This window comes from Cygnus atratus, chromosome 1, assembly GCF_013377495.2.
Source record: "Cygnus atratus isolate AKBS03 ecotype Queensland, Australia chromosome 1, CAtr_DNAZoo_HiC_assembly, whole genome shotgun sequence".
In the NCBI taxonomy this organism is placed as follows: domain Eukaryota; kingdom Metazoa; phylum Chordata; class Aves; order Anseriformes; family Anatidae; genus Cygnus; species Cygnus atratus.
The window spans coordinates 85010815-85038210 of NC_066362.1; the positions used below are offsets into that span (position 1 = coordinate 85010815).

At 41.1% G+C, this 27396-nt stretch overlaps 1 protein-coding gene across 2 annotated transcripts; it reads right to left on the reverse strand.

Annotated features, from left to right (window-relative positions):
• Positions 1–27396, reverse strand: VGLL3 (vestigial like family member 3). 2 transcript variants are annotated; one of them, XM_035541123.2, is made up of 4 exons: positions 27152–27396; positions 17906–18161; positions 12133–12633; positions 1–5958 (listed from the first exon to the last, which is right to left on the reverse strand). In XM_035541123.2, the coding sequence occupies exons 1-4, from the start codon at positions 27245–27247 to the stop codon at positions 5915–5917; spliced, it is 897 nt and encodes a 298-aa protein (XP_035397016.1). In that variant the 5' UTR covers positions 27248–27396; the 3' UTR covers positions 1–5914. The 2 variants fall into 2 exon arrangements, with proteins under 2 accessions (XP_035397016.1, XP_050565194.1); XM_050709237.1 differs by lacking the exon at positions 27152–27396 and adding an exon at positions 18334–18413.

The following is a 27396-nucleotide window of genomic DNA, read 5'->3' on the forward strand; positions in this document are numbered from 1 at the left end:
TTCACATTAAATTATTTATTCAGTAATTAAAACAGTGACATTTTTCTTTATACAAAGTCCCCCACCAGTTTTGATGAGAGGGATGAAATGTTCAATGGAGTTTTGAGGGAAGCAGGGTTGGAAATCAAGTGGGGAAGGAGAGGAACCCTGATTTGACAGATGGTTTTAAAAGATAGCTACAAACAGCTAGCAGAGAAAGTGCAGCATAGTTCTGCAGATACTTTACTAGATTACTGTAAACCTCAACTGCTATAAATATTGGTTTTATATAGGTACTAGTTACCTGAGCACAAGCCCACTGGAATCAAGGAGGATTCCAATTTATGTCCACTGATGTTGGACCAGACCCTGGGCCTCCACTTTTTGTCAGCCAACGCTGGACTGCAGTTCAGGCATTCACGTCTGGTCCCAATGATCTCAATGCCATCAAAGACTTACACAGACACTGAGGGAAGGAAGCAAGGATAGGGCTCCTGTAACGACCATCATCAATGATGCACAGCTGATCCATCTTGAAGGCTTGTGCCTTTGAGTGGGTGCATAAGAACTGTGATGTTTTAATTATCACTGTCTCTAAATGATCTCTACTAGATGCTAAAAACACCATGCAAGTTCACAGGGAACTACAGGCACTGGAGGATGGAGATGGTCCCATCATGGAGACCGCAGAGCGGGAACAGCCAGAGGGTTACATGCACTCTGCAGACCAAGAGCAGCTAAAATACAGGTTTCCAGGGATATCTTTAATTCCCCTTGGCATGTAGTTCACCATGTAAGAGGGGACAAGTGTAAACCTGCTAGTACAGTCTAATTTTAATGCATTGTGTAGTGGCTGCCCAACCATCAGCAGACAATGCTGGAGAAGATCATCATCTTTGCTAACAGCATTACCAACCAGCTCAGCCTTTGCAAGAAGACCCCTCCTGCCTTTCCTGTTTCAGGGACTGGGATTTTGACCTCGCCCCAGCACAAGTCCCTTAGGCTTTAAAGGGAACTCTTCTTGCATCACAACTGTCTGATTGTGCCCATAGGGCTAATATGTAAAAGCAGTATTTATTTTTAAATACCATCCTGCTTTACATGAGATTTCAGTTCCAAACAACATGCATCAACTTTTTAAAAAAATCTACACACACAATTAATATTTATCATTCAAATAACCCTTAAAAGCACAAAGGCAAACATATTAAAGCCAAGAAATCACTTTAACATATATATATTTCTAAACTGTTTAAAAGAAACATATGTTGCTGGTCCATTGATATGGAGAAAAACATTGTACCTGAAATTATTTAAAAGAATTGTATTCAACATATGTTTGTCTGCTGAAAGGCAACATATTGCACCTCTCTACATAACTCTGCTGACTCCATGGTCATCTTTACACATAAAACAAATCAGGGCTTTTGAAAGGTTGGGCTTAGAGGTATGGGGTTGGTTTTTTTCACCTTTTTTTTTTTTTTTTTTTTTTTTTACAAGAATAGAAAAATTCCATTCACTCCTGAGGTTATGGAGAATGCAATAAAATATCTTTTTTTGGTGTTTGTTTCAGTCAGAAATGTAGTGATGTCATTCACTTCAATTCCAAATGACACACATTTGAAGCATGAGGGTGGAATAGAGGGAACTAGGTATAACTGCGTGTGTAAATATACAGACATATATAAGGAAATGGGAGTGAAGAGCTAGACATACACAATAGGCTGGAAGCAGAAAGGTTGGGTATGTGCAAGGCAATTGATCATAAGTACAGGTGGGGAGATACAACACTCCCTTCCGTCCCACAATCTCTGTTCTCAAGAGGTGTGCAATCAGTCTCTCTCTCTGAAAGCTGCAAAGCGATTCATCCCCAAAAGCATGTTTCAAGGCAGGAGAAGCAGAAGGTTGAGTAAACCCTAACATTCACTGAAGACTTTCACACTGTGAAAGAGGCATCAGAAAAGCCAGTAACTGAATTTGTGTGACTGGTGAGGAGAGGAATTAGAACAAAGTGCATTTTACTGCTGTCAAGTGTAGCTTATTTAGGTCACCAGAAATCAGATCTGCTGGGTGTTCAATAGCTGTAGTATTGCATCCTCTTGTTAGGATGCGAAAACGCAGCTGAAACAAAATGGATATCTGCTTTTCAAAAACTGGTGGTCAGGTAGAACAGCCCCAGTCTTCAAGCAAACAAGAAAAAAAATTGACAGCAGATTTCTCAACATTAATAAGAATGAAATAAAATCCTGGACAATTTTAAGAGTTTAGTATTTAGATTTTCTCAAAATAAAACAAGTTTCCCTATGTTGTCCCAGAAATAGTGTCAGAGTACATCATGTTTTTATAAGACCTCAAAAAATGAATTAATTCACTTTCTTAGTACATCATTGGAATTTACCACACACAAAAAGAATGAAATAAGTCCGTTAGTAACACATTAAGACATAACTTGCCTGTGACCTGATTTTAAGGGCCCTTTGGTAGCATGAGCAGCCTTATCATTCTTTTTTTTTTTTCACTGCCATCAATAAGCTGTAACCGCAACATCATGAGCAAGCACTCCCCTCTTCCTTCAAGAGCAATACCAACATAGCATCTGCTTCTCATAAGAACATTTGTGCGTGTATAAGTGTGCATGTATATGTATGCGCATGACAGAGAAGCAAATCTGCTGAATTTAACTTAAAAATTTGTCATAAGACTTTTTTTCTTTCCTGTCATTCAAATCACAGGTTATATAAGAAGGGCTACTGCTATGTACTTGTGCTTTTACTTTCATCTCATTTGTTAGTACAGGGGCCAGTTAGTTACTGAGGAAATTTGTCTTTCAAAGTCAATTGACCGGTGCGTGAACAGCTGTAGAAAATAGCAGTTTTTTATTGGCACTTGTCTCCCAAAACCTTGCATATTTATACATGTACTTTAAGCACAGTCACAAGTTCAGCAGTGGAAGCCGCTGAGCAAAACAGTGCATGACAGTAGTCCTTGAAGAAAGAAGCAACAGAATCATCACATATCCACTCCCTTTAGCCATCAACTCAATAAAACAGTCCAGAAAGGAATTCCAGTGCAAACTTCAGGCTTGATTGTTCCTGTCTTATTCTGCTTTGACAACTACAGGGAACAGGAGGAGATCCTTCATCATCTGAGCTTGCAAAAACAAAGACAATGAACAGACTGCTCTTGCTAGACATTAGCTATTTCAGGAAGTCAAACATACTACATATTAAAAAGAAACACTGCCTTTTGTTTTGCTCCCCCTGCCCCAAAATCTCCAACCCTGATGTTCAAAGAGTTAAATTACAACTTTTCTCATTGTTTCTCTTGTGACACATTGCCTCTTTGCCTTCCAGCTTTGCCAAGTTCAGGGAAAAATAATAATAATAATAATAAATGTTTTTTTTTCTTTTCCAGTATTTCTAATACTGTAATAATTCCCAATTTTTAATCTATTTCAGAAACTCATATTCCTGAGATATTTCCTGAATTATACTGTCCTGATAAATAAAGAAGCCATGAAGGCTTTTGTTACCTTCCTTCCCATGCGCTTTTCCCATTCCATTACTAATTCATTGACAAACCGAGAAGCTAGCTCCACCAGAGCAGCAACAATATATAGAACTGTCATGAGAGTGAAACTCCTTAAGGAAGAAATGCTGATAGACTATAAGGACAAGAGGTGGGGCTGGGGGAGAATAATATTTAATTCAGCATCCCAACACACTAACAACCCTATTATTTTTAGGTAATATTTAAGAATAGTCCCTTCAACAGTTTTACACTGTCTCAAACGTCGTATCAGCAAGATACATGATTAAGGGTCTTACCAAACTGTGATATAATCCTACTGCCCACAGTGCCAGCATATCGAGCCCTCTCATGTCAAGGGAGAACTCAACACCTCATAGGATCAAGTTCAAAAGCTTGGAGAGAAGAAGCAGTGCAGGGAGGAAGGCCTGAATTTCAGACTGGCAGACACATCCCAACACTCCCCCTCGCCTTTCACACACACCCCCATGTGGTGTCCACCTGACAAGCCTACATTCACAATGTTCACTGCCTTAAAAGTATTTTTTTTTAAATCTGTCTTGATGTCTATGGTCTTGATCTCCATGTAGCTAGTTTGCCTTTTAGACAGTTACATCTGAAAACAATGATAACAGAAATATAATATGTTATGAGAGCCTTGGGAAATATTAAAGGGGAATCCCAAAAATATTCATTCACTGAAGGTAAACAGAGCAGAAAGGCAACATTTCCAAGCAATAGCCAGGATTTGGCAACCCAGGCCCTGATCCTGTACTCAGTCCCACCTAAGCACGTGCTGTCATGTTGCTGGAGTTACCACCATGTTGCTGGGCCTGGAGGCTGATCCACCAGCAGCCCGTTGCAGGATGTGGGCTGTTGAGGGCAATCTTGCAGCCCTTATTCAGGATTGGATCCTGCTCCCCCTTGGCTTCAACTAAAGTCATTATTAATCAGGTCAGACTCAAGGCCCAGGACAGAAATGGGGTTTCCCAAACACCTTGCAGTGTGCTGTGGCTAGATATGGCCATATAATTTCCCAGTTCATTCTTACCCTGACAGCAGCAAAGCCCAGCTTATGTGCATGCTGAGCACATACAACTTATGACATTCAAGAGCTGTAGCTGGGGTCCCATAAGGCCCCCAACAAATCTTAGGTTAGGCAACCAGATTTTGACATCGACAGGCGTTGAAAGTGTCAGCACTTCCCATGAGGTGCTCAGCAGACAGATCAGGCCATTTGAAAACATTTTGTTTCCGCAAGTCACACATTTTTATAAAATTTACATTTCTATCCTAAACATTCATGTTACAGGTTAAAACCCTTGAAATAGCTTAGCGGAAAGTCCTGCCTCGTGACTTAAAATATGAGTATGCTAGCAGTTACAATCACTATGAGCATCTGAAACACAACTCATAGGTGACTGCATTCATCAGCTTCTGTGGATCATGGATGAGGTCCAAACTCAGGTCTGATAAAAAATCCATAGAAGTATTTGGTCCATTTTGAAAGAATGGATGGGTTGGAAATGCAGTTTCTGTAACCCCAGGCTTTGCTCCATGCTAGAGTTTGCAAATTTCTGACAATCAGTACAGCACAAAGCTGTCTTTAGAAACAAGAAAAAACACACCCTTACTAGAATCTAACACCAACAGGAAAAATATTTGGCTGAAACTTTAGGTGTGAATTATACTTGCTTAAGCTAGAACTAGAGGACAAAAACATCAAGATCTAGTAATATGGAAAGAAGGGAGGTTTAGCTCTTTAAAAAGAAGGGAAAGATAGATATTTGAGGTAACAAAACAAAACAAAAAACAAACCCAAAATGCACAAACACATCACAGACATCTAAAAATAGCATTTTATACATTTTTTGCCAGTGCTTCTCTGAGAGCAAGTTCTTTAAACAGAACTTAACAATTTTACAATTTTTTTTTAAAAAAATATGTCATCCTAAAATAGCCCATCAATCCTTACCCAAACTTTCTGTATTTCTACAAAAATAGATGCACAAAGAGCTACAAAATAATGTATTCCTGAAAGGAGGCGCACTGTAGTCAAGGGAGAATCTTTTTCCCTGACAATTGAAACTGTTCATAAAAATACCAAGCTCAACAAAACAAAACACTGTTAAAGTAGCAGAAAGGAGTTAGGTTGCCCAGCTGCAGCAGGCTCAGATGAGGAAAGAAAGAAAGAAAGAAAAGCGAGTTTGTCTGTTTGTTTGTTTTCCAACTCTGTGGGACCCATAAGTGGCCTTAAAAATAAAAGGCTCAATAGCAAAACCAGAAAGGTTGGCTCTTCATCTTCATGTGTGTCCTTTGCCCCGTGCAGAAGGAGTCAACGATGGTTATATTGCCCGCCCAGTTGCGCTGACTCCAGCTCTAGATGGTCTTAAGTTATATCTAAACTTCAGAACCAGGAAGTTTCCTTGCTCTTGTCCTGATGCTGTAGACCTGGATTTCAGAAAAGAAAAGTAACATTTAAAATCTGATACAGCTGCTTCCTCCCCCCTCCCCAAACAAAAACAAACACAACTTACCAGCCTAGTGGATTCCTTAGTAACATTGCTATTGCTTCAATTTTTATAGTTTATTTGGGACAAACTTAAACCCCACTGAAGTTTTAGACTGTCTCAAGCAGTTCAGGAATGCTGGTAAATGTGTGCTTCCTTGTTTTGGCCTCATTTGGAGAGGAGCATGGCGTGATAAAATCACCCTGCAAGGTCTGTGCAGGCTATCCACTATGGAACAACAACATTTTTCCTGATAGGGGCCAGCTATTGACTATCTCTTTCAAAAAGATCTGTAACACTTTAGGATCTCACAGTTTCTGTGGTATTTCACCTTACAGAGCAGAGAGGTAAAATGTTCCCGCAGCAAGTACAAAACCCAAATAATTTCACCTACAGAGTGTCAGATTTTTAGCCAAGAACGGCTAGTGCTTCCACATGGGAAAAATTAATGATTTTCAGCTTGCATTTGTTATGAGTTCTTCTAACATTTTCCTTTATAAAAAGTGAGGACTATCTAATAAATGTGGTGCTATGTTGTGGCTTTAGCATTATGGACTTGGAACCTGTGTTATAATCTGGGATTTCTCTACTCCAGAGGGATTCAATCTTCACTAGATTTACACCCAACAGGGTGGATACCTAAAATCCAGACAATAGAGGGGGAGGTGGGGATGAAACTTCCCAAAGAAGATATGGTTTTGCTCATTTATAGGGAAAGTAAAAAGGAGAGGTGCAGGCGGATACTTTAAGAGGCAGTAAGGAACTTAAACCTTACTGATTTAAAGCCTGTCCCTTGATGTTTTGAGCCAAGAAAATTAAATTTCATGAAATGAAGGTTCACTTCCCAATATAAACCACTGCTATGTAGACAGCAATTCTCTGTTCTGCATCGTGCTATATATTGTCCTGCTATACCAAGACCAATGCACCAATTACCTAATCTGCTATGATTTTAAGGCCAAATACACCACTAATATAAATAGATGCAACTGTAACAGACTACAGTGGTGTTACAACTGCTGAAGTTGCCTGTTCAGTAACCTGTGAGAATTAAAGATGTGCTGAGACGGCTCACCCATTTCCATATCTGATCACACAGCATAACCCAAAGGAAGACTCATGTTTTTAGAAAGCCTTCCAACAGGCCTGATGGATTCAGATCCATCCACCAAATCCTTGATGTAAAAGTACAGTTATATCACTAATGATGACCAACATGTGAGAGCTGAGCTACAAAGCTATTAATAGCCATGTGAAAGATCACACCACATTGCTCCATCCGTGTGAGGACTCCCAAGCAGTGCCCAAACACTTGCAAGTCCAACTGCAACAAGGGAAAGCAGAGCACACTTCTTGGGTGGCTCTCTGCTCCTTTTCATATGCACTGACACCTATTTCTTTAAATTGGAAAAAAAAACAACACAGGACATCTGTCAACTAAAGCATGCCACACTTGCAGACTTTTTACTCAATGAGGATGCTTCCTTTTTATTTATGAGTTAGGTGTTTTCCTGGCAGTATCACTCACAAGCAGAGACATCATAAACTACTGTTAGTTTCCTTCAAAGCTCCCTTACAGTTAGTGATGACAATTTTTTGTTATTTTTCCCCTTCTATTTATTTTTTTTTAAAGCAAAAGATAATAATAATAATAATAATTAATAATAATAATAAAAAGGGGAGTCAGACAGTCAGACAGCAGAAACTTTTCAGAGTGCAAGGAAGTCATTTAAGTTTACCAGTGAAGCACTACAGGACACCGGAGGCAACGCAAGCTGATGAGAAGAGAAATAGATTGTATGGTTCATACCAGTTTAAAAAAATATATTACACACACCTCCTTAGAGGATGTACACCTGACAGTAATGACTGGTAGAAGGGGAATAACCAGCTGACTAGACACCTTCCTAGTTAAATGTCTTTGCAAGAAACAGAAAAAAAATGTAACAAGGAGGTTTAAGATATAGCTATTAAGTTCAAACAGCCACAGAAAACAAACCAAAAAAATGAAAGTTGCCTTAGCTACAGAACTGAATGTGAAATACTATCCATGCCTTTTCCTCGTTATATTCCCATATCCTTTATGGCAAGGCTATCTGCACTTCTAACATGTAATCCAAGTGCAGCCCCGCTACTAACCAAGAGCAGTAGCTTGCAGTCTGCCGCTAGAACAAACATTTTCCCATTTGCAAAGACACCCTCGCTTGTGTTGTACAAGCCAGTAATTCCACAGCAGAACTCTCCATCTCTGAGATGCCGATGCAGCTAACTGCCACACACACGGTATGCGGGTTATGTGGGAACATCTAAACCAGCCTGATGAAGTGTGACCAACTTGTAGCATGTGTGAACGGAGACAACTCTACGGAAGGCAGCAGACCGACCACTCAAATTCTGTATTCAATATGACCCACTGATTTACAAGCATTTCCAAAGTGGACTTTCCATAGTTACCCAGGACTAGAGAATATCTATTAATTCTCCTAAATATAAGGACAGACAGATGTGCACCTCAATTTTAAAACAAAATTACAGCCCTCAGATACGCCAAAATCCTGCTCTGCTTTTATTATGCTGGGGTTACAGGAAACCTCCTCCAGCACATCTGTCCAACAGCAGGGCAGGATATCCTACTAGCAGACTCCGCAGTAGCAGGGCAAGTTGCTCTGCTCTTCTTCCCACAGGGCTGCCAGCTGGATCTGACCGACCACCTGAAGAGTGCCTGTGCCCACTGCTCTGCTCCCAAAGGCCCACAGGCAAGCTTGGATGGCTGGAACCACCAGCTCCAGTGGCAATGAGACAGCAGTTTCTCCCTGATTTTAAGTGCTCAACTCAACTTTCTCACCCTTAACATGAACTCAAGGATTTAGTCCCAACACTGTACAACTGTGGCTGCAGCAACGGTCTACATATATGTGCTGTGAACTGCAGTCAATGTTGTTAGAGGCTGACCTTGCTTTGCTTGGCATCAGTAGGACAGAGAATTAAGGCTCAATGCACAAACACATTGTGCTCGGTGCTTGATATCAAACGTATCGAGCTGGTCCATAGCTTGGGCACTTCAGCTTTGGAAAGGCACCATATAACAGCAGCCACAAATGTAACAGGTTGCAACAGATTTTGATTTAGGCTAGCGTTTTCTTTAATCCCACTTGTACCAACACAGAAGCATCTAAAAGGGTTAATTTGCAGCATACAGCATAAGAATTAAGCCACATTTAATGGGAATCAGGTAGCTAAATCCCATCTCATCCCACTAAAACAGGACCATGTAAGTTCAAACAGATGTGCATGACAGATTGATACTTTGTATTTTGCTCTGCAAACAGTGAGATGCTAATATCCCATACAATCTGCTCTGAAACCAATTCCCAAACTACACCCTGCATGCAAGGGGAGCCCTCTCTTAACCTTTGAAGTGGTTCAGCATTGTCCATTCAGAAGATGGAGTCTTTGGCTTTGCATGGCTGAGATGCAACAATGTAGATGGATGAGGGTAAGATTACAGCCAGCCTGCCCTGATCCTAACCCTATCACTCCATCTAATTCAGCGTGAGGAATTTTGCAAATGTTTCTATAATCGCATGTGACAGTAGCATAAGAAATGTGACTCACAGTAAGAGAGGAAAAAAATCATCTGCATATCTGAAGGACTCTGAAAAGCATCCTCTATATGTGTTAGCTTTTTTCCAAATAAATTAACTGAAACTTATGTAATCTAAAATATCGACAGCTCCAGATGCTGATGTCTTTTATTCTCCAGGGAGATGTGGTCAAAAACTTCCAGAACTGAAGTTTTCTTGCCACTATGACCTTACCCAACTCAGGCGAATCCGCTTACAAGAAGGCGAGTATGTTCTTCTCCAGGCCCTCCAGTTTTTAGCCTCTCTACTGAGACTGCCATCTTGCACTAGCATTAAATGCAATAAAATTCTGTGTGATGTGGAGACTTAAACAGTGAAAACCCTACCTCAGAGTGGACAGGGAACAAGAAAAGCTGTGACAGTGATGGTAAGTGCTGGATATGATTCAGTGTGGTGCTTCAGTAGCTCCCTCCTCTCCCCTGCAGCACAACACACATTCCCTGGGATGACTCCATTTAACATGCATGCAAAACACTGGAGCAATTAACCTCCCTTTTTCCACCTCGGTCACACCTTGAATACCTGTAACCAAAGCATTTGTCTCAAATCCACCAGATGTGGAAAGGGAATCTCTCTGAACGAGACTTCCTGTCCTTCCCAGTGAGTCTCTGCTTGGAGACTATAGAAGAGGAGCATGCAGGGTAAGCAAACCGATAATTGTAATGTCACAGGTTACCACTATGTGTTGTGACATCCATTGTTTGGTCCATTGTTTCCAAAGCCCTAGGTATCAAGCTGGGGCTGCCCAATAAGGTTGTGCTATTGTTTTTCAGAGCATGGCCATTTTCAATAGTCATAAACAAGAGAGACGTTGGTCTGCTGAGATCCTCTGTTTCTATAAACTGGTCACACATCATTTTTCATCTTTCTTTTCTCCCCAGAGGAACGCATAGACTATAATCTACACATCGAGCATGTGCCAAAAACAGTATACAAACCAGCTTGCCCAGTACCGAAACAACTCACAGCCTAGGCGAGACTCATACTGAAGCCAGGTAGTGGTTCTTCCTGACAAACAATCCCTTATACGGTTTGCTGCTCCATCCCCCAAAAGGTAAGTCAAGTACAGAGTTCTGGGGCTGGACTGCTGGGGCTACTGTCAGACCAGTGGGCTCGTCCCCTCCATCAGTTGCAATGACCATTTGCTCATGATTCAGAGAAAGCAACTTCCATTATGGAATTTGTCAGAAAGATAGAACTTACTATTGTGATTTTGTTAGGTTATCTTCTTATACATAAAAGCATAAAACGTAATAATACATCTCGTATCATCTGGTTGACTGGAAGTGTTATTAATAAATATAAAATCATCCAGTATTAAGAATCCTATTACTCTTTTTCTCAATTTCTTGAAGGAGTAAGTGGCGTGGTACTTAGAAGAGGTTATTGGTTCCCAGTTGCTACTATGGGAAGAAAGAAATTTGTATTAGGTTCACTCACTTATAATTGGGTTCTGGTTTCTATTATTCCATATTTAAGAAACAGCATTTTTTCCTCCACCAATTCTTTCTTCCCTTACACACTAAGCAAAAGCAAGAAAGCACTTCTTACACATGGAATCAGTTAGCTAGAGCTATCAAGAAGACATCCTCAAAAAGACAGAGAAACAGATACCTCAAGGAAAAGGGAAGAGAGATGCAAACCCAGTATTTCCTGAATAAAGTAACAAAAGGTGTTTCAGAAGTACTAACCTGCTGGTCAGATAAACATCAAGCAGAAAAAAGAGACCATAACAGAGCACACGAGCACAGATGGACATTCTGGAAATAAGTCACCCATCACTTTGATATCAAATGGCTATAAACAGTGAGGGCTACCAGACTGCTCCTAATGCTGAGATGAGAGCCTTCAAGTCAAATCTTGCCTGTGATGCAGCAGATGTAGTTTATGGAGGTTGTCCCATAGTTATAGATAGAGTAAAATGAATCTGATTCAGAGACCTCTGCCTAGCCCCTACAAGAATGGAGTTCAGTATGATGGTGAGCACAGCTTAAACAGCATCTCTTCTTTAGGTGACACCTGGATGCTACACAGGAAGGAAATGCTACGCTTTTCCAATTTACATGAGTAGGATGCAATCCTCATGTACTGACAAGTTATTAGTTCAGTCCTCATTGGAGCTATATTTTGGTGAATGAAAACATGAATTGGCTGAATAAGCTGGAAGCTTCCACGTGAAAGTTTAATTAGCCATTTCCCACAAGATTTAAACCAAAAAAACCATGTATCATGTCACAACTCATTTGTCTTGAGTGGGACCAAGGGAGACAAGGGTCTTTCAGCAAAAGGCAGAGGGAGATGTATATTTCACAGCTCATCTGCTCTGACAGCAATTTCAGGAGGGATTCCTACCTGGAAATTTATTTGGAGAAGGCTCTGAGAACAAACCCTACTTGAGCTGCAGCGTTTCCACTTCATTGCTTGAATTCTTTCTGCTAAAACAAGTCACAGACACAACTGAACCATCTTACCTGCGTCAAACCCAAAACTTGGCACAATGTCCACTGTTCCATGAAAGGCTCCAGCCCATGCTGAGGTAGCGCTGGTGACAGCAGCAGGATCTGTCTTAGTCACGTCACGCTGGGGAGCAGGAATCCTGGCTGCACGTACTGAAGGCATCAGCAGGGACCCGTACCGGGGGTCGCGGTGCGAGCTGGGATGGTGATGGTGCATGTGTGGATGAGGGTGATGGCGATGCATGTACACGTCATGCATGTGTGCATACGAAGGGCTCACCTGAGATGCTAAAGGATAATGCCAGGATTCAGATGCAGCAGGGGGAGGAGGTGGGGCAGTCTGATGAAGGCCGTGTCCTGGCCAGCTGCTGGGATCTGGTGTTGGGAAGGTGCCTGGTGCAGTAACGGGGAAATCAGGATGTACTCCACTTAAGCATGGTGGTGGGGGAGGCTGATAAGAACTGGTCCAAAATGAAGTTGGGAAACTGCTCCTTTGGCTTGAAATTGTTGAGTTTTCTGGAACAGAGGAGAGAAATTAATTTTGACTGAAGCTGAAAAACAAATTTAATGACAGAAACCCTACAATGATTTTCTACTGTCAAATTTGTAATGCTGAACTCAAGCTTCAAGTTACAGAATCACAGAATGGTTGAGGTTGGAGAGGAGCTCTTCAGATCAGCTAGTCCAACCACAGGACTCAAAGCAGTGTCATCCAGGGCAGATTGTCTGGGACCACATTCAGTCAGATTTTAGCCAAAATCCAAACTTCATGACCTCCCTGGGCAACCTGTTCCAGTGTTTGATCACCCTCACAATAGAAAAAAAAAAAAAAAAAAAGTTTTCTTGCATTCAGATGGAATTTCCTGATTTCTAATTTGTGCCTATTACATCTTGTCCTGTCAACAAACACTGCTGACGAAAGTCTGGCTCCCATATCTTCGTTTTCTCACATCAGGTATTTACACACATTGATGAGACCTCATGAGGAGACTTGTCTTCTTCAGGCTGAAGGATCACAGATCTCTCAGGATCTTGACACAGAAATAATGAGACATTAACTTCTGCTCCTGACCAGACCAGAACATATCATTTAGAAAATTCTCTTCAAATTAATTGCATGTTTTGATGGGATCATCTCTAATGCATCTTATGTTAGTTTATATCATGTTGCTCAGTATCCAATAGCATCGGGTAGATGAAGTCTCCTATGTAACTGAAAGAAGTTTTTGTCAAAAAAAAAAAAAAAAAAGATTTGCTGCTCCTTACAGCTAGGGCTTGACTTATATTTAAATGCATTCCAATACCTCTACATTATGAAATCATGTTCTAAAAATTCCTCTTTTGAAGAAGCAGTTAATGTTTTTGATGTGTAGGAAAGTATTGGCATCTTCTCTCTCACGTCCCTCTTGCCAACTCATGTTTGAAAGTACTGCCTCATGCAATATGCCTCTGCTTAAACAGGTTTTTTTTTTGGTCAAAGATGGAAACATAAAAATACAGGACTTTATCTCTGATGAAAGACCAAAGTCATAAAAATAGCCTACAGAGTAATAAAGCCAAGGTCATTTAATATTTGACAAGGTGAGGAAACCTCTGTCCTTCATATAGCATTTATAAAAAAATGTTTATATTATTTTTTCCTAAATGACTTTTTGTTTTGCTGTGTTTAACAAGCAACTGGAATGAGACTTGGGTGAAGACATCATTGAGAATGAACAGATTCTTTAGACACTCCTGCCTCTGAACTGTGCTTACACAAAAATATTTTGGAAACAAAACTCAGAGTTTTCTGACTGCACCACTAGGACACTATTGTACCTATTTTAAAATCCTTTAAAATAACAGCATTTTTTCCATTCATCAGTTGGCTTTGGTTTAGGCAGTTCGTTGAGCCTAAATGACTTCTGATATTGGAAATAACTTCATAAATATTCTATGGACAAACGCAAAGAACTTATCTTTGTGCCAAACGCTCTCAGAGGCTGCAAAAAAACTCCAATATGGCTTCCTTCAAAAGGCTGCTTCTTTTTTTAGCATTGTATTTCTATTGTAATTCATACTAGAAGACTGGAGAGAGCTTCGAGCACGTAACAGAAGCTTCAGCGCCCCTCTGAAATTGTTATTGTTCATCGTTTGCAAACTGTTCCTTGTTACAGGGGATTATGCTGAGACACATAGTGCACATGGCTTAGTGTTGGCAGTAGGGCTGTCAAAAAAAAAAAAAAAAAATCAACAAACTAAGCTTCTTCATGTCCAGTCTGTTATTTTCCTCACTGCCTAACAGAGAAACGCAGCTTGACAATGCATTGCCAGTATTCTGGAAAATTAATCACTGTAATGGAGAGTTTTTGAAAACTGTCTGGCTGTTATCAGCATGGAAAAGCCCTAAATGCGAACCATTTCACTTCACAAAAGTGCCGAAAACCACAGAGTATGTGCAGGACAAATTTAATATCAGGAGAGAGCACTTAAAACCACTGGATTTGGCAATACAAATTCAGTCCAGATTGCATATCAGTTTGCCTTTACCAATCATGCAATAGGTCTAGGCCACAGAAAATACGTTTGGTCTTCTCAATTTGTCAAACCTGTGCCCATTTCACAAAAGCCATTACCACTGTCAGAAGCTGTCATGGTTCAGCTACCGAGACACCAGCGAGCGTAACTGCAGATGACGACCTCTTTGGCCAAGGTGAAGTCATGTCACTGTTGATATAACGTCCATCCAGGTTACATGAACTTGCAAGAAAACTTCATCCAGTCTGAACGCTCACAGAGGATGCTACTAAATATTGCATGCAGCAACATCTTCAACAAGAACCATCTGTGTTGAACCACAACCCACAACTACCACACATTTCCACTGTGTTTGAAGATTGTTCTTTTCTTTCTACCTTTACAGCAGTGAGCACAGACGATTATTTTTACAAATATTGTCATGTTGGATGCCTGGCCTCTGTGAAACATGGCAAAGGAGAAACAGCTATTTCAGCACTGTCCTTGAGAAAGAAAAATATCTGAATAGCTTCTACAGGCTTTTGGGAGGGGGAAAGGGGTATTTAACTAAAATTGTCTGCCAAGAAAGATACTCAGTTACCACAACTTCCTACTTTGAGTACAGTGAGGCAGGGAGATGGCAACATCTCAGATACCACAAAGTGGTGACTAATGCAAATGTTAATGGTGGTTGGCCAACATGCACTGAAAACCTGCCAAAGCCCACATGCTGTAAAGAAGACAATGTATGGAATTCTCTGTAGCACAACATTACTTCTCAGTTAAGGCAGGAGGAAAACCAAAAAAAATCCCTTTCAGTTGGGAAAAACATGTTGATAAAAACTCCATAAAGGTAACATTAGTTTCAAGTATAGGCCCTGAAAAAGATTTCAAGTACCATTAAGTATTTAGCACCCCGTTACTCAAATTTGTTGTAGGAATCTATACTATATAAAAAGACAGTTTTTAAGTTCATTTCAGACTAAACTGATCAGACTGATCTGTATTTTCAATATACAGAAGATAAGTTCTGTTTTTTATACACAAGCAAAATCCCTCCTTGAAACCAAAAAACACAATATTAATGTAATGATGAAATTGCAATTTGCTTTTCTATCACAACACTAAAAAAATGCAACTTAGATAAAAAAAACAAAACAAAACAAAAAAAAACATAAAACCTTGTCCTCTTGTCCGCTCTATCAGGTAAAGAATAACGCAATGAGCTAAATAGCCAGTACATTCCCACAGACTTTTTCACTTAAATCTATACTTTCTAAAACAGCTATTTGCAAATGCAAAATCTTTGTTGCTTTTTTTAATTGATCTTTTAATAATTTATTGTCAATTTATTATTTCTTGTAAAAAATATATATCTAACTTTCCATGAAATTTATTCATAAAAAATCTTCAAGCTAATTATATTTTCTTTTAGGCAATGGGATACAAATTCATATACATTTGCTGCAACTGAGCATTTTCAACAGAAGCATATAAACCAAAAGACTAAGGCATTAGCATCTTTTCAAGCAGTCGTATTTCAGAAACTTGTTTAGGTACAATAAAGCTCTTGTCAGGTTCTCTTCTTTGAAAAAACAAACATGGTCATCTTTCTTAGTCTCCTATGCAGAAGCAAGCAGCTCTGCCCAGTAGCCTCCCTGAGTATTTTCATACTGCTCCTGCAGGTGCAGCAACAGCAGAGGGCATATCCCCTTACTTTATTCCTGAAGCACTTTCAGAACACACAGACCTTCATATCCCACTGATGGCATGGGGCACCCCAGGTCAGGAAGCAGCCTGTCTGAAGAGCCCGTGTGCCAGGTCACCCTGGCCTGTCTACTACAGAGTCCTCTGCAGAGGGTTGTGCAACTGGGAGGGGGGTCAGGGCAAAAGAGCTGGGAATTTCTGAGGCCAAAGAGAAGGACACAACCCTCACTTCATGATATGTCTCAACACTCAGAGAAGAGGGTCTGCTGTAGGCACGTGTCTCTAGTGACTGCCTTGATCCCACCTCTAAAACATTTGCAGCATGTCTGGGCCATTTATAAATGCTCCAGTCTTCTTTTTAGTAAGCATAGATTCAATCCTGCTCTCAGTCAAGTCAACGGAAAATTTCCCATTAACATTAATGGTCCCAGCTCAAGCCATAAATTCCTCTAGCTCCCTAGCCACTTGTGCTGACCTTTGCTTAAACTTCCTCGGATTTGTCATCATTCTTCTGGAAAGCAAGACGTTCTGTGCTATTTTTCTCTTCACAGTGGTTTCCAAAAATCCTCTCTTTATTATCTGTGACTTTCATTAATATACTCTCACCGTAGCATCACTGATTACGAATACCACCAGTCCTACAAGGATCCTCATGGTATCTCTCCCACTAAACCTGATGCAAGGTCATTAATCACTGTTCTTAGTTCACCGTCCCTTTGACAGTCCATGTGAAGAAAAGATCAGAAGCAATGCCTTTATGAATCTGAAAAACTACATAGACTCTCGCATTCAACAAAATGGAAATAATGTCTTACAGGCAGGCTTTCTACAGCCACCAGTTTAAAAATCTTATCCATAAGATCTACCTAGTTCATCCGGAAAGATCTGTCCTTCATTACATTGATAATGCTTATGTCCATTATGAGGCAAAGAGTGTATGGTGCTGTTCAAACACTTCACAGCATTGACCGTTAAAGTTTCTACTTCCTGCTACAGAGCACAGCCACCCCCATTTTACATGTAGGAAGTCAGTAACAATGGCTGTCTCTCTCCTGTGAGCTCTCCTGACGGGCAGGCTCCAGCCACGTGGGCCAGGGCCAGGGCCCATTCCAGCCTGTGTTGGCTCCTCCCTACCTGGAAAGCAGCTGTAGACAAATCTTAATCACCTGGCAAAGTCACCCAAGAAGGCTGCGTGGGTCTTCTCACTTCCAAGGCCAGCATCCCAAACAGCTTTGCTCTTGCCTTACAGGCCAAGTTTCACACTTAGAGCTTAAAAATAAGCCTCAAATCTTGCAGCAGACATTTTTGAAGCCACATGAGCTCTGCCTTGCACCTTCCAGGCCTTGGCGGAGCTGCAGGCTATGGGAAGAGTGGGAGATGACTGTTTCTTCCACGCCTTTGGCACCTCTTTCCCCCTTTAGCACACCAGACCACTCAACCCCAAGCTGCTCCTCATTTCTTCCATATTTGGGGTGATTTTTCCACCTCCACAAGGGAGCAAAATTTCAGTTGCAACGCAGTATTTGTTACAATGACGTAGACCAAGTAAACTACACCACAGACAGCAGGTTACCTCCCTTCTTACCTCTCCACAACGGACTTATCCCTGCCTTGCTCTTGGTGAGGGCAGTTTCTGGGTTGAAGCTACTGGCTTGGCTCAAAGCTCTTGAGAAGTGTTCATCCACTACTGAACCAATGTCTCCCTGGAAGTAAGTGAAAAGGACGCAGCGAGAGTTAAGGTACTCCATCTCGGCAGGCTGGTCTTTCTCATCCTCCTCTTGCTTGCTGGGAAGGGTCACTTCCAGAGACTCCTGCATCTTGTTGTATAAAGCTAATTTCTTCTGGGATTAAAAACAAAACAAACAAGAGATGTATCACTAAAAGCATTCGGTGCAAGCTCAACATCTGGTTTCCTTAAAGAAAAATAACTGAATGCATTGAATATTCATTTCAGTTCATTGCACTTGGAAGACAGAGATATTTTGCACCGACATTTTACAGAAAAGAGATTACCAGTGCTGCTTAGAGTTTTGATTCCTCACACACAGATGGACCTGCTCCTCAGACACATTTCACATCCACAGGTAGTTTAACAGCAATGGTTTGCACCCAATACCTTCAAAAAGAACACAGGTAGACTCTGACAATTTACTGCTGACTTCCACCTGGAAAGCATATTCCCATCAGCGAGGGCTGCAGAGGTTGTACAGCCCTGCAGAAAGGTGGCCACTTACACAACTTCTGTATTTCACCCTTCTGGCTGAACATCCACCCAGCTTTGCTCTCCTGGGCAAGAGGACAAGAACAGTGAGAGAACTTGATTCCTGAAAAGTCTTCCGCTGTATTCCAAAAGTCCACAAAATGCATAAATTCTCATTTAGGGCAAGGAAAGGTGTTTTTTGTTTGTTTTTATCATGAGAATCTACACATTCAGGTGGTGAAAGGGTTCTTTTGGGGTAGGTTTATTGTTATTTTGTTTTGTTTTATTATTTGTTTTTAAATGCCAGCTTCTGGAGTAAAGAATAAAAATTCAAGTCTTAAAAAATTAAGCATGTGATCTGGGGGAAGAGGGGGATGGACAAGTCTGCAAACACATGCAAAAAAATCCCCCCAAACCAAAAACACTGGAGAAGCATTAAAAAAAAATAAAGCCAGCACAAGCCATCTGTGAACAGCTATTTCAGAATCTTCTCTCTCTCTCAAATCAAACCTAAATGTCAAAATAAATGTGTGTGAAGATCCATTTTGCATGGAACATATTTTTCAGATGTTCCACTTTACAACTGTTTTCACAGAAAAAAGCTCCCCACAACAGTCAAGCTGCAGGAATCATAGCTTTTAGCTAGCTAGCCATTTCCACAGCTGACTTTACACACAAGCAGCTTCAGGAACCCAAAAACAACTACAGCACATATGCAGAAGTATTTCATAGCTTTTCTATAGAATTACAGCTTGACTTGTCTTTTATGGTTTGCTTGGCAACACTTTAGCGCCATCAGAATCTCTTTAAGTTTACATCTTCTTTCTCTTTTTCCAAAGTTGTTCTATAGAGCAAGTTAAACAACTACACAGTCCATAAAGTTCCAGTTATACAATAAATACGCTTGTCAGATTTAGAAATAATTGGAAGTCGTTCTCCAATCTCGTACACCAAAAATGTACTTACATTCGATGCTTTCTAAAATCCCATAAGCAGATACAAATTCTCTTATTGTAACACAAAATAGAAACTCCAGAGCTAATTCTCAATTATGAGTGATTACTAAAAGAATTAATTGTAAGAAAGAGATACTTACAAATGAAATTAAAGCCTACAATACTACAAGCTCAGAGCAATTAAGTGATGTATCAGATATTCTGGTAGCTTAACTGAAAAACATACACCAGCTCAGTAATACCTTTAATTCTGACTCTGTTGCACAAACTGTAACGAGGGATGCAAGGAATTTTATTTTGCAGTTCGGGAGATCTAAACAATCGCCTGAAATTCATGTAAATCTATGCTTCACAAAGCAAGTGGCTCTGCTTAGTACAGTATCACTTATTTAGACATACAGCTTTATTCTCAAGACGTTAAAAACCAAACAAAAAACAGCAAGTTAAAACAATAAATAGTTTTTCTAGAACCTAAGTGCTAAAGTGAAAGGTAGTCTGAAGCTATCAAACTAACTTTTGCAAGTGTTGAATTTGAGGTGACCCGTACTTTTTTGTAAACGCTTTGTGCCTTCTCTAAACAAACTAAAAAACTCCTAACATTTGTTCCTGAAACACTAAGATATCACTCAGGGAGCTTCATGGTTTTGTCTAAATAATCTCTGAAGGATGAGACCTCAATAGGACAGAAACAGTTTTAACAATATCACATATACAGCAGATGTACTTATTAAAAATCTATAACACATCTACTTAAATGACTTAATGATGTTCAAAGATGCACCACAACCCAGATCCTCTTTAAAAATGTAAGACAAGAGGTTGGGAACCACTTTTTAATTATATTATGCATTCATTTATTTATTAAGTAGATAGAAAGCATGAAAGAGGTACTTTAAAGGTGTCTAAATAGATATTGATATATTACAACATCTCAGATACTGTACATATGCTGGACCCTGAATACATACAACACACTTTAAAAGTTGATTTCTGTGATTACAGGTACTATTTGTATTTATGCTGCAAGTATACAGATACATACACAAGCATGCAATTATATACAGAAACACATCGTTTAATATAGCCCCTGGCTTGACTTGGTTATCAGGAAGGAAGTCTTTCAATGTTTCTATATAGAGACTGGAGCTCAGGAAATTAAAACTTATCTCCAGAGTCGCTTCTCTGTGCAGGAATGTTCCCCCTTCCACAGCTTAAGAATCTAATTCATTTTCCATTTCAACTTTCTTCCCTCCCCTCCAGTCCATGGGTAGTCATTACAAGACATTCCGAGTACTTGCTCTGTTTTTGAAAACAATGAATCTGATTTATTTTTTTCATATTTTTTTTAATGTCAAAAAAGATGGCAGTACTGATGGACAGGTACAATGGCTTGTGTAAAGTTACTTATAGGGAAAAATTACGTTTTGTGGTGAACTTTTTGCAAAGAACGAAAATTCTAAATTAAAAGATATTTCAAAACCACATCAAGCCTGCAATCAGATACAGATCTACTTAGTCTGTATTTCAGGCTGAAATTATCAGCCAATTTTTCACCTGCGATTACAGGGCCCTTTAAATATGAAGCTACAGTGAGATAAAGTGATTTTTCCTTGTATGTAACTTATATACATCCTTTACATATTATACATCCTATAATAAAAATTATAGTTTTTTTCTCTCCCTTACTCTCTTGTGATACCTCTGCCTACATGCAAATTCTGCATCACTCATTCTGACCTTAACAGTAATCTTTTCACAGCATTTCTATCTGCACTTGTGTGAGTGGGAAAGTATCTACTTTTTCCATCAACTGCTAAGTGACTTTGTCCCACTCTCATGAGAGAAGAAAAATAATACCAAACAAAAACAAAAAACATCAGGTTAGGTTTCTGATAACTAGTCTGGGCTAGCCCACTTTCCCTTGTACTTCTTTCATACAAACAGTTCTGGCACACATTTAAGCAGTCAACAGTATCTGTAAGGTCTTTATAAAGTGTAAGAGCTGACCAAACTCCGCATGTGTCTTGCATTTTTTCATTCTATAATGCTTTCATATATTCATGAATTATACCTCTCTCTTCACTAAAAGCTAGAGACTGAGATTAAGCAGCATCTGAAAATAAAAACAAAAACACAGAATATCTCACTTTGGCCAAGACTCAGAATATAGAATTAGAAGTCATCTTAGCATTTTGGAAAACAGGTAAAGAAACGGGAAATCTAGTGCCTATAGCATCTCATCCCATCTTCAGTAACAGACACAAAAGCCCATGGCACAAGCAGGATGGTAGGACCTCAGGGTAAATAATGCAGCATGGGCTGCATTCAACTTAAACCGACACTAATTTTGTTTCATATATTTACAAACAGGTTCTTTCAAAGAAAATTTCAACTCTTACTACAAGTATCCCCCCCCCCCAAAAAAAAAAAAAAAAGCTAAAGTTCAAAAGCAGATCAGGAATATAGAAATATTAAAGAGAGGGTTCACGCTGAATAAGCATCCTCCACTCTTTTGGAGGAAAACAGACCACTTGGGTCTTTTACAACAAGAAAGCACGCGGTCCAAAATCTCACACAAAACCCCTGTCTTGATGATTCCCATTATTTTCCAACATACCCTGCCCAGAACCAAGGAAAACTGTTCTCATGCAGTGAAACTCTGGCCACATGAAAGCCAATGGCAAAAGTCCAATTGACTTCAAGGGTCCCGGATCTCAGCCGGGGTGTCTGGTAAAAATGTCAGAGCATTCCTTTTCACAAACTGAAAAAAAAATTTACTTCCAGCTGAAAGCAGCCAGTAGGCAGCAAAACATAAAAACTACCAAACACGGCTGAGGCTGGAAAAATTTTAGTGTAGCTGAGTTTGAATTGAAAATTCAAGCCGGCTCTTATTTTACATATAAGCTGGTTGTCTGATCCTACAACTTATTATCTCCATATATGCCATCATGCAGCATATGGTCCTGTATGCTCCCAAGCATGAAAGTCTGGTGTGCCTGTGACCACCTGTTACAGATTTTCCATTATGAGAGAAAGAACAGAAACTAAAAATAAAGAATAACTACACTGAGGAAACACTATATGACCCTATCCTGAGAAAAAGGCTGTCATTCGACATAAGCTTCTGAGAAGGAATTTCAGTAACAAACCCTAGGCAAATCACGGACAGTCCCGCATTTGTGGAGCTGCCTGCCAAGCAGGCTCCTATTGATAACACTGAAAGTATTCAAGGAAGAAGACAATTTCAAGCAATCATGGCATGGAATGCTGGGCCTGAAAGCAGCATTTACTGCATGCCTTGAAAATAGGAAATGGTAACTTCTCCCCTTGCAAAGAGCAAGCCGATAGCAAAGCCACACTTTCTTTCAGGTGATCCACTGGGTTTGCAGCAGTAGAGCCTGGAGGCCCTGCAGTGTTCAGCTGATGGAGACAAGTAGTGGAAGACTAAATTTATACATCTTCTGCAGTACATCTGAACAAGGCTGTGCCATTAAGGCTCTATTTTCATGTAGATATAGGAAGGTCAAATGGTTTGGTCCCATCAGAACAACAAGGTAAAGCAAGCCATATCTTTGAAATCAGCAGGGTCTCGTGGGGTTAAAAAACAGCCAAACAAAAACAAATACACCCACACACAGAGCAAGACTTAATCCAGGTTTTACATCCCGTAATTTTGAAAGTAGCCTTTGAAGCTGTTCAGTGTCTTGGGAAGTCAGCAGCAGGGGACCCATCAGACTTCAGAACAAACCTTGAGGAACCATCCAAACTACAAAAACGAAATGTGAAGCTACCTTCTGCTACTATCTGGTGTGTCAGGTTCCGTGGACTGCCACGCACACCCAGCATCAGTAATATACACCCATACTCAAGGGTGCAAATAGACGATACAAATAACTTTACTGGAAAACTGAGTTACAGCATGTGAACGAGGGTTTAGCTATGGCCAGCTGACACAACACTACACACGGCTTGTTCTTGTCTGCAACGCAGTTCGTCTGGAAGGAAGAGTTGCGTTAGTGACCTAATTTGCTAATGGAGACAAGCCCTTATCTGGAAAAAGTCTGTCTACAGCACCGCCAGCAGAAAGTCTGACTTGAGCATATCACAACTCTTTATGCAAGACTGATTTAGCAAGGATGGTGTTTGGCTTAGCTCTCTATATCTACATACCATGGAGATGTTCCAAAACTACCATTTACTGTAACTTCCCATTTAAAAGGTCTTAAAATCAGCTGTTAGTGAGCCAGGGTGAATCCTACCTTAGCCTCAGCCCTGCAGCTTGCTGTCCCTAGACGACAGGGTATGGCAAGCTGTCACTGCGTGTCTTGTGCGCCAAGAATAAAACAGGATTCTTCACCGATTATGTTTCCAGTCTCTTCGAATGAGCAGCTCTGTTACACCCATTCCTCACCCAATACATAAGAAATCCAAAACTTACTACTGCAGCTTCAGAGCTCCTCAGAAAAGCATACAGTGAAGAGAGTTTTTATTGCACCATTCCGGAGAGCTTTACACTCGGGCCAGCACAGCTCCTTACCATGCACAAGAATGTGTACTTATTGTAACACCATCACACATTCGTTCTGTATTTTTGCAAAGGAACATGGAAACCCCAATTTACCTGTAGAAAGAGGGCTGCATCCCCTTTTCATTAGTTCTTTCTGGCATCACGTAAGGATCTATATATCCATACTTCTCTTACTTCCTGCCAGCAATGTCCCTGGACTTCAGCAATCTCAAAGATCTAAGGTGCTAAGCCTCCACTCCCATTAACATTCAATAGGAATTCAGGCTTCAGTCCATTAAGCACTTAAAAAAAAAAAAATCTAAATTAATTTGCCAGCAAGTCCTTTCTTGGCTGTGAATTGTTTAAAGTTGAGGTTCTACAAACTCTGCATCGCTGTGCAAAGCAAAATCAGCTCTGTGCTTATTTAGTGGAGTGACAACTACATGTACAGAAATGTGGGAATAACTTTGGAGTGGGGTAACTTTAAGAAGGCACGATGTAGCACCCTCTAAGGAGAAAACAAACAAAAAAACTCAGTTCTGCACACTCCGGCTGCATGCTAATCCATCGTTTAAAGCAATCCAAGACCTTCTGCGTAAAAAGGAGACCATCATTCAGACCCCACTGAGTGCAGAGCAGTGACACAGCGCCAGCTGCTTCTCGGAGACGCTTCTCCTGACCTGCGTATGCAGCATGCAACCTACAGAAAGGCAAGACGACAACCTCTCCAGAGAAGTGCTGTAATCTAGAACTTGAGCCTAAATAGCTGCAACGGCAGTTCCATCACTGAAGAGCTTGCTTTGCTCTTCAAGAGATACAAAACTGATGCCAAAATCTGGCATAACCAATTACATCTGCAACAGGTTTATTACAAGTACCTGCGAGGATAGACAAGCTTTAGTTAGCATAACACACCTCCAGCTCCCTGAAATTAAAAGGAAAGGCTGAGGTGCTCTCTCTCTCTCAGGAGACAAACCATTTTACTGGGTACTGGAAGACGACAGAGCAGTACAATGGTACTGAAAAATGCCTCAAGGGAGTCCTTGGATATTTTAAGGGTGAGCTCCGTTTTGTCAGCTCCAATGCAGAGCTTTATTTTAAAGATGCCCCACTAACACATCTTCCCTCACTGTTATTTTTAAACCACAGTTTTAATTCCAGCAAAGGAGAACATTCTTTAAAATGGTCATCATCCCTATGAAGAGCGCAGGAGCATTTTACATGTTGAACACATGTGTAAGAAGAAACAAAAACCTGGCAATAGAATCTTCTTCCTTCTTTCTTAGGCTCTTTACCACTTGATTAAATGTTCTTGACAGGATGATTTTGAAGAAACAGAGACTTGCAAAATGTCATGTGTTACCCGATCGCTAAATCATTCCACTATGACTATAAATACATCAGGAGTTCATCCTGTGTTTACTACTTTTTATTTTTTAAAAAAGTGTTGGATTAAAAGAGAATACCTAAACCCCTCTAAAACCCGCAGCTGCTAGAGGCAACGGGCGCAGCACTCTTAGTTCAGCACAAACAGCTCGGTTTTGCAGCCTGACACTTGACTAGTTTGTGAAGACCCTTCAGCTCCGAACATTTCAGGAAAATTGGCGCGAGCAGGATTAACTAAAACAAACTGTCAATAACGTGTAGGATAGCAAGGTTGAGAATGCTTTTTTGGTGGTAACAGGATATATTGTACTGGCCACGACTCATATGCTGTATTGGCTCGACAGAGCTATGTTTCTTGCCTTTCATATCTACCTCCACATTTCATAAATAGCATAAGCCACAGGAACTCAATTTATTTAAAATGAAATTTTAAGAAACTTTGACTTTCATTAGGGTGCCTCTGGGACATTTCAGATGTGGTGCTGCTTACAGCTGATGGAGAAACTTCTTGAGTCTCTTTAAAAACAAAGAGCAACTGCACAGGAGTGTGACACAGCCGTTAGTGATCACTAGATAGATTTTCACATACTAGGTGCTCCGCGCTCCAGTGCTGGAAAAGAAATACAGCCAATTGCCTACAAAGTTAAGTGCTAAAAAGTCCACCTAAGTTTCAATCACACTTTTCTGCTTCTAGTTCTCTTAGTCAAGTTGTTTGAGATTATTTATTTCTTTTCCCTCCAACTCAGGTGGGCTAACAACTGGAGCTCCGGATACTCAAATACAAAGTTCATAACTAACAACCACTGAATAAGGTGAGGGTTCTGCGAGCCGTGACCTAGATCAGAGAAGAAATAATAATGCAGGCACACTGCAACAGACTAAACTCGCAAGTTTTCCAGAGCCTGTGTTTACAGTGAACAACGTGAGTGACCTGGAAAAGTCAGCTTCGGTATCATCTCCGCAAAAGCTCTTTTCCCAACAATAAAGAAAAAAACAATAACAAGTGATAGGAATTTTAACGTTTTAGCCCATATTCATGTCTCCCAGGCAAGTTGATATTAGGGGTCACTTCCCATGTACGGAGAAAACAATCTTCGTGGATAATAATGATAAAACCTTATGGAATGCAGCAACAACCAAAAAATGTATTCTCAGATGACTACATTAGGGCCAAGTCAATATTAGTCCCACTTCACCCACGCACTGCATAGTCTAAAAATGCTGTCAGCCTGATAAGAATTTCCTGATTCACTTTTTTTTTTTCTTCTCTCTTCCAAATACATCTGATCACCAAATTCAGCTGGAAACTTGCCGAAGCTGCTCTTCCAGGAGAGCCGGGCTGTGCGGCTCAGTACGGCGAGGCGCGCCCGCTCCGCGGGGAGCAGCGCAGGGAGCAGCGCGGGTCCCCTCCCGTGTGCGCGCCTGGGGAGCGCACCGCACCGCACGGGCGAGCGGGGAGGATGAGGGGGGACAAGAAGGCAAGAAGCAACTTTCTCCCCCGTCCCGCCCCACTCCAGGCGAGCAAGCCAAATATAAGAATTTGGATTTTTATTTCTTTTTTTTTTTTTTTTTTTTTAAAGTCTTACCAGGCTCCGCTGCTGTGGGACACCCTCACCAACTCCCCGCATCTCCAAATCAACCCGGGGGCTGCACGACGCACCGCTGGCGGGCCGGAGGTCTCCGCCCCGGCCAGCCAGCGGTGCGCCGTGCAGCCCTCCAAGGGCGGGGGGTCCCTCCGCAAAGCCCCCCCCTTCCCCTCCATCACCCAACCCCACCGCTCACCTGCGGGCAGCCCGCCGGGACTCCGGACAGATAGCGGGGCGTCCCGCACGCCGCAGGGGGGGCGGGCTGCTGCATGGCCACGTCCGAGCAGCTCATGGCCGCGGCCGCGGCCGCCCCGCGCCGCCGCCACCGCCTTCTTCCCCCTCTTCCCCCTCCTCCTCTTCCTCCTCCTCCTCCTCCGCGCAGGGCGGCCGCGGCGGGGCGCCGCGCAGCGCCGGCTGCCAGCGCATCTTCGGCGCCCACCA

Coding starts and splice junctions, on each gene's coding strand:
- VGLL3 (XM_035541123.2), bottom strand. CDS start 27,247: ATGAGCTGCTCGGACGTGGCCATGCAGCAGCCCGCCCCCCCTGCGGCG. Junction 18,162..27,151: donor TCCCGGCGGGCTGCCCGCAG/GTGAGCGGTGGG, acceptor TTTTAATCCCAG/AAGAAATTAGCTTTATACAA. Junction 12,634..17,905: donor GATAAGTCCGTTGTGGAGAG/GTAAGAAGGGAG, acceptor CCTCTGTTCCAG/AAAACTCAACAATTTCAAGC.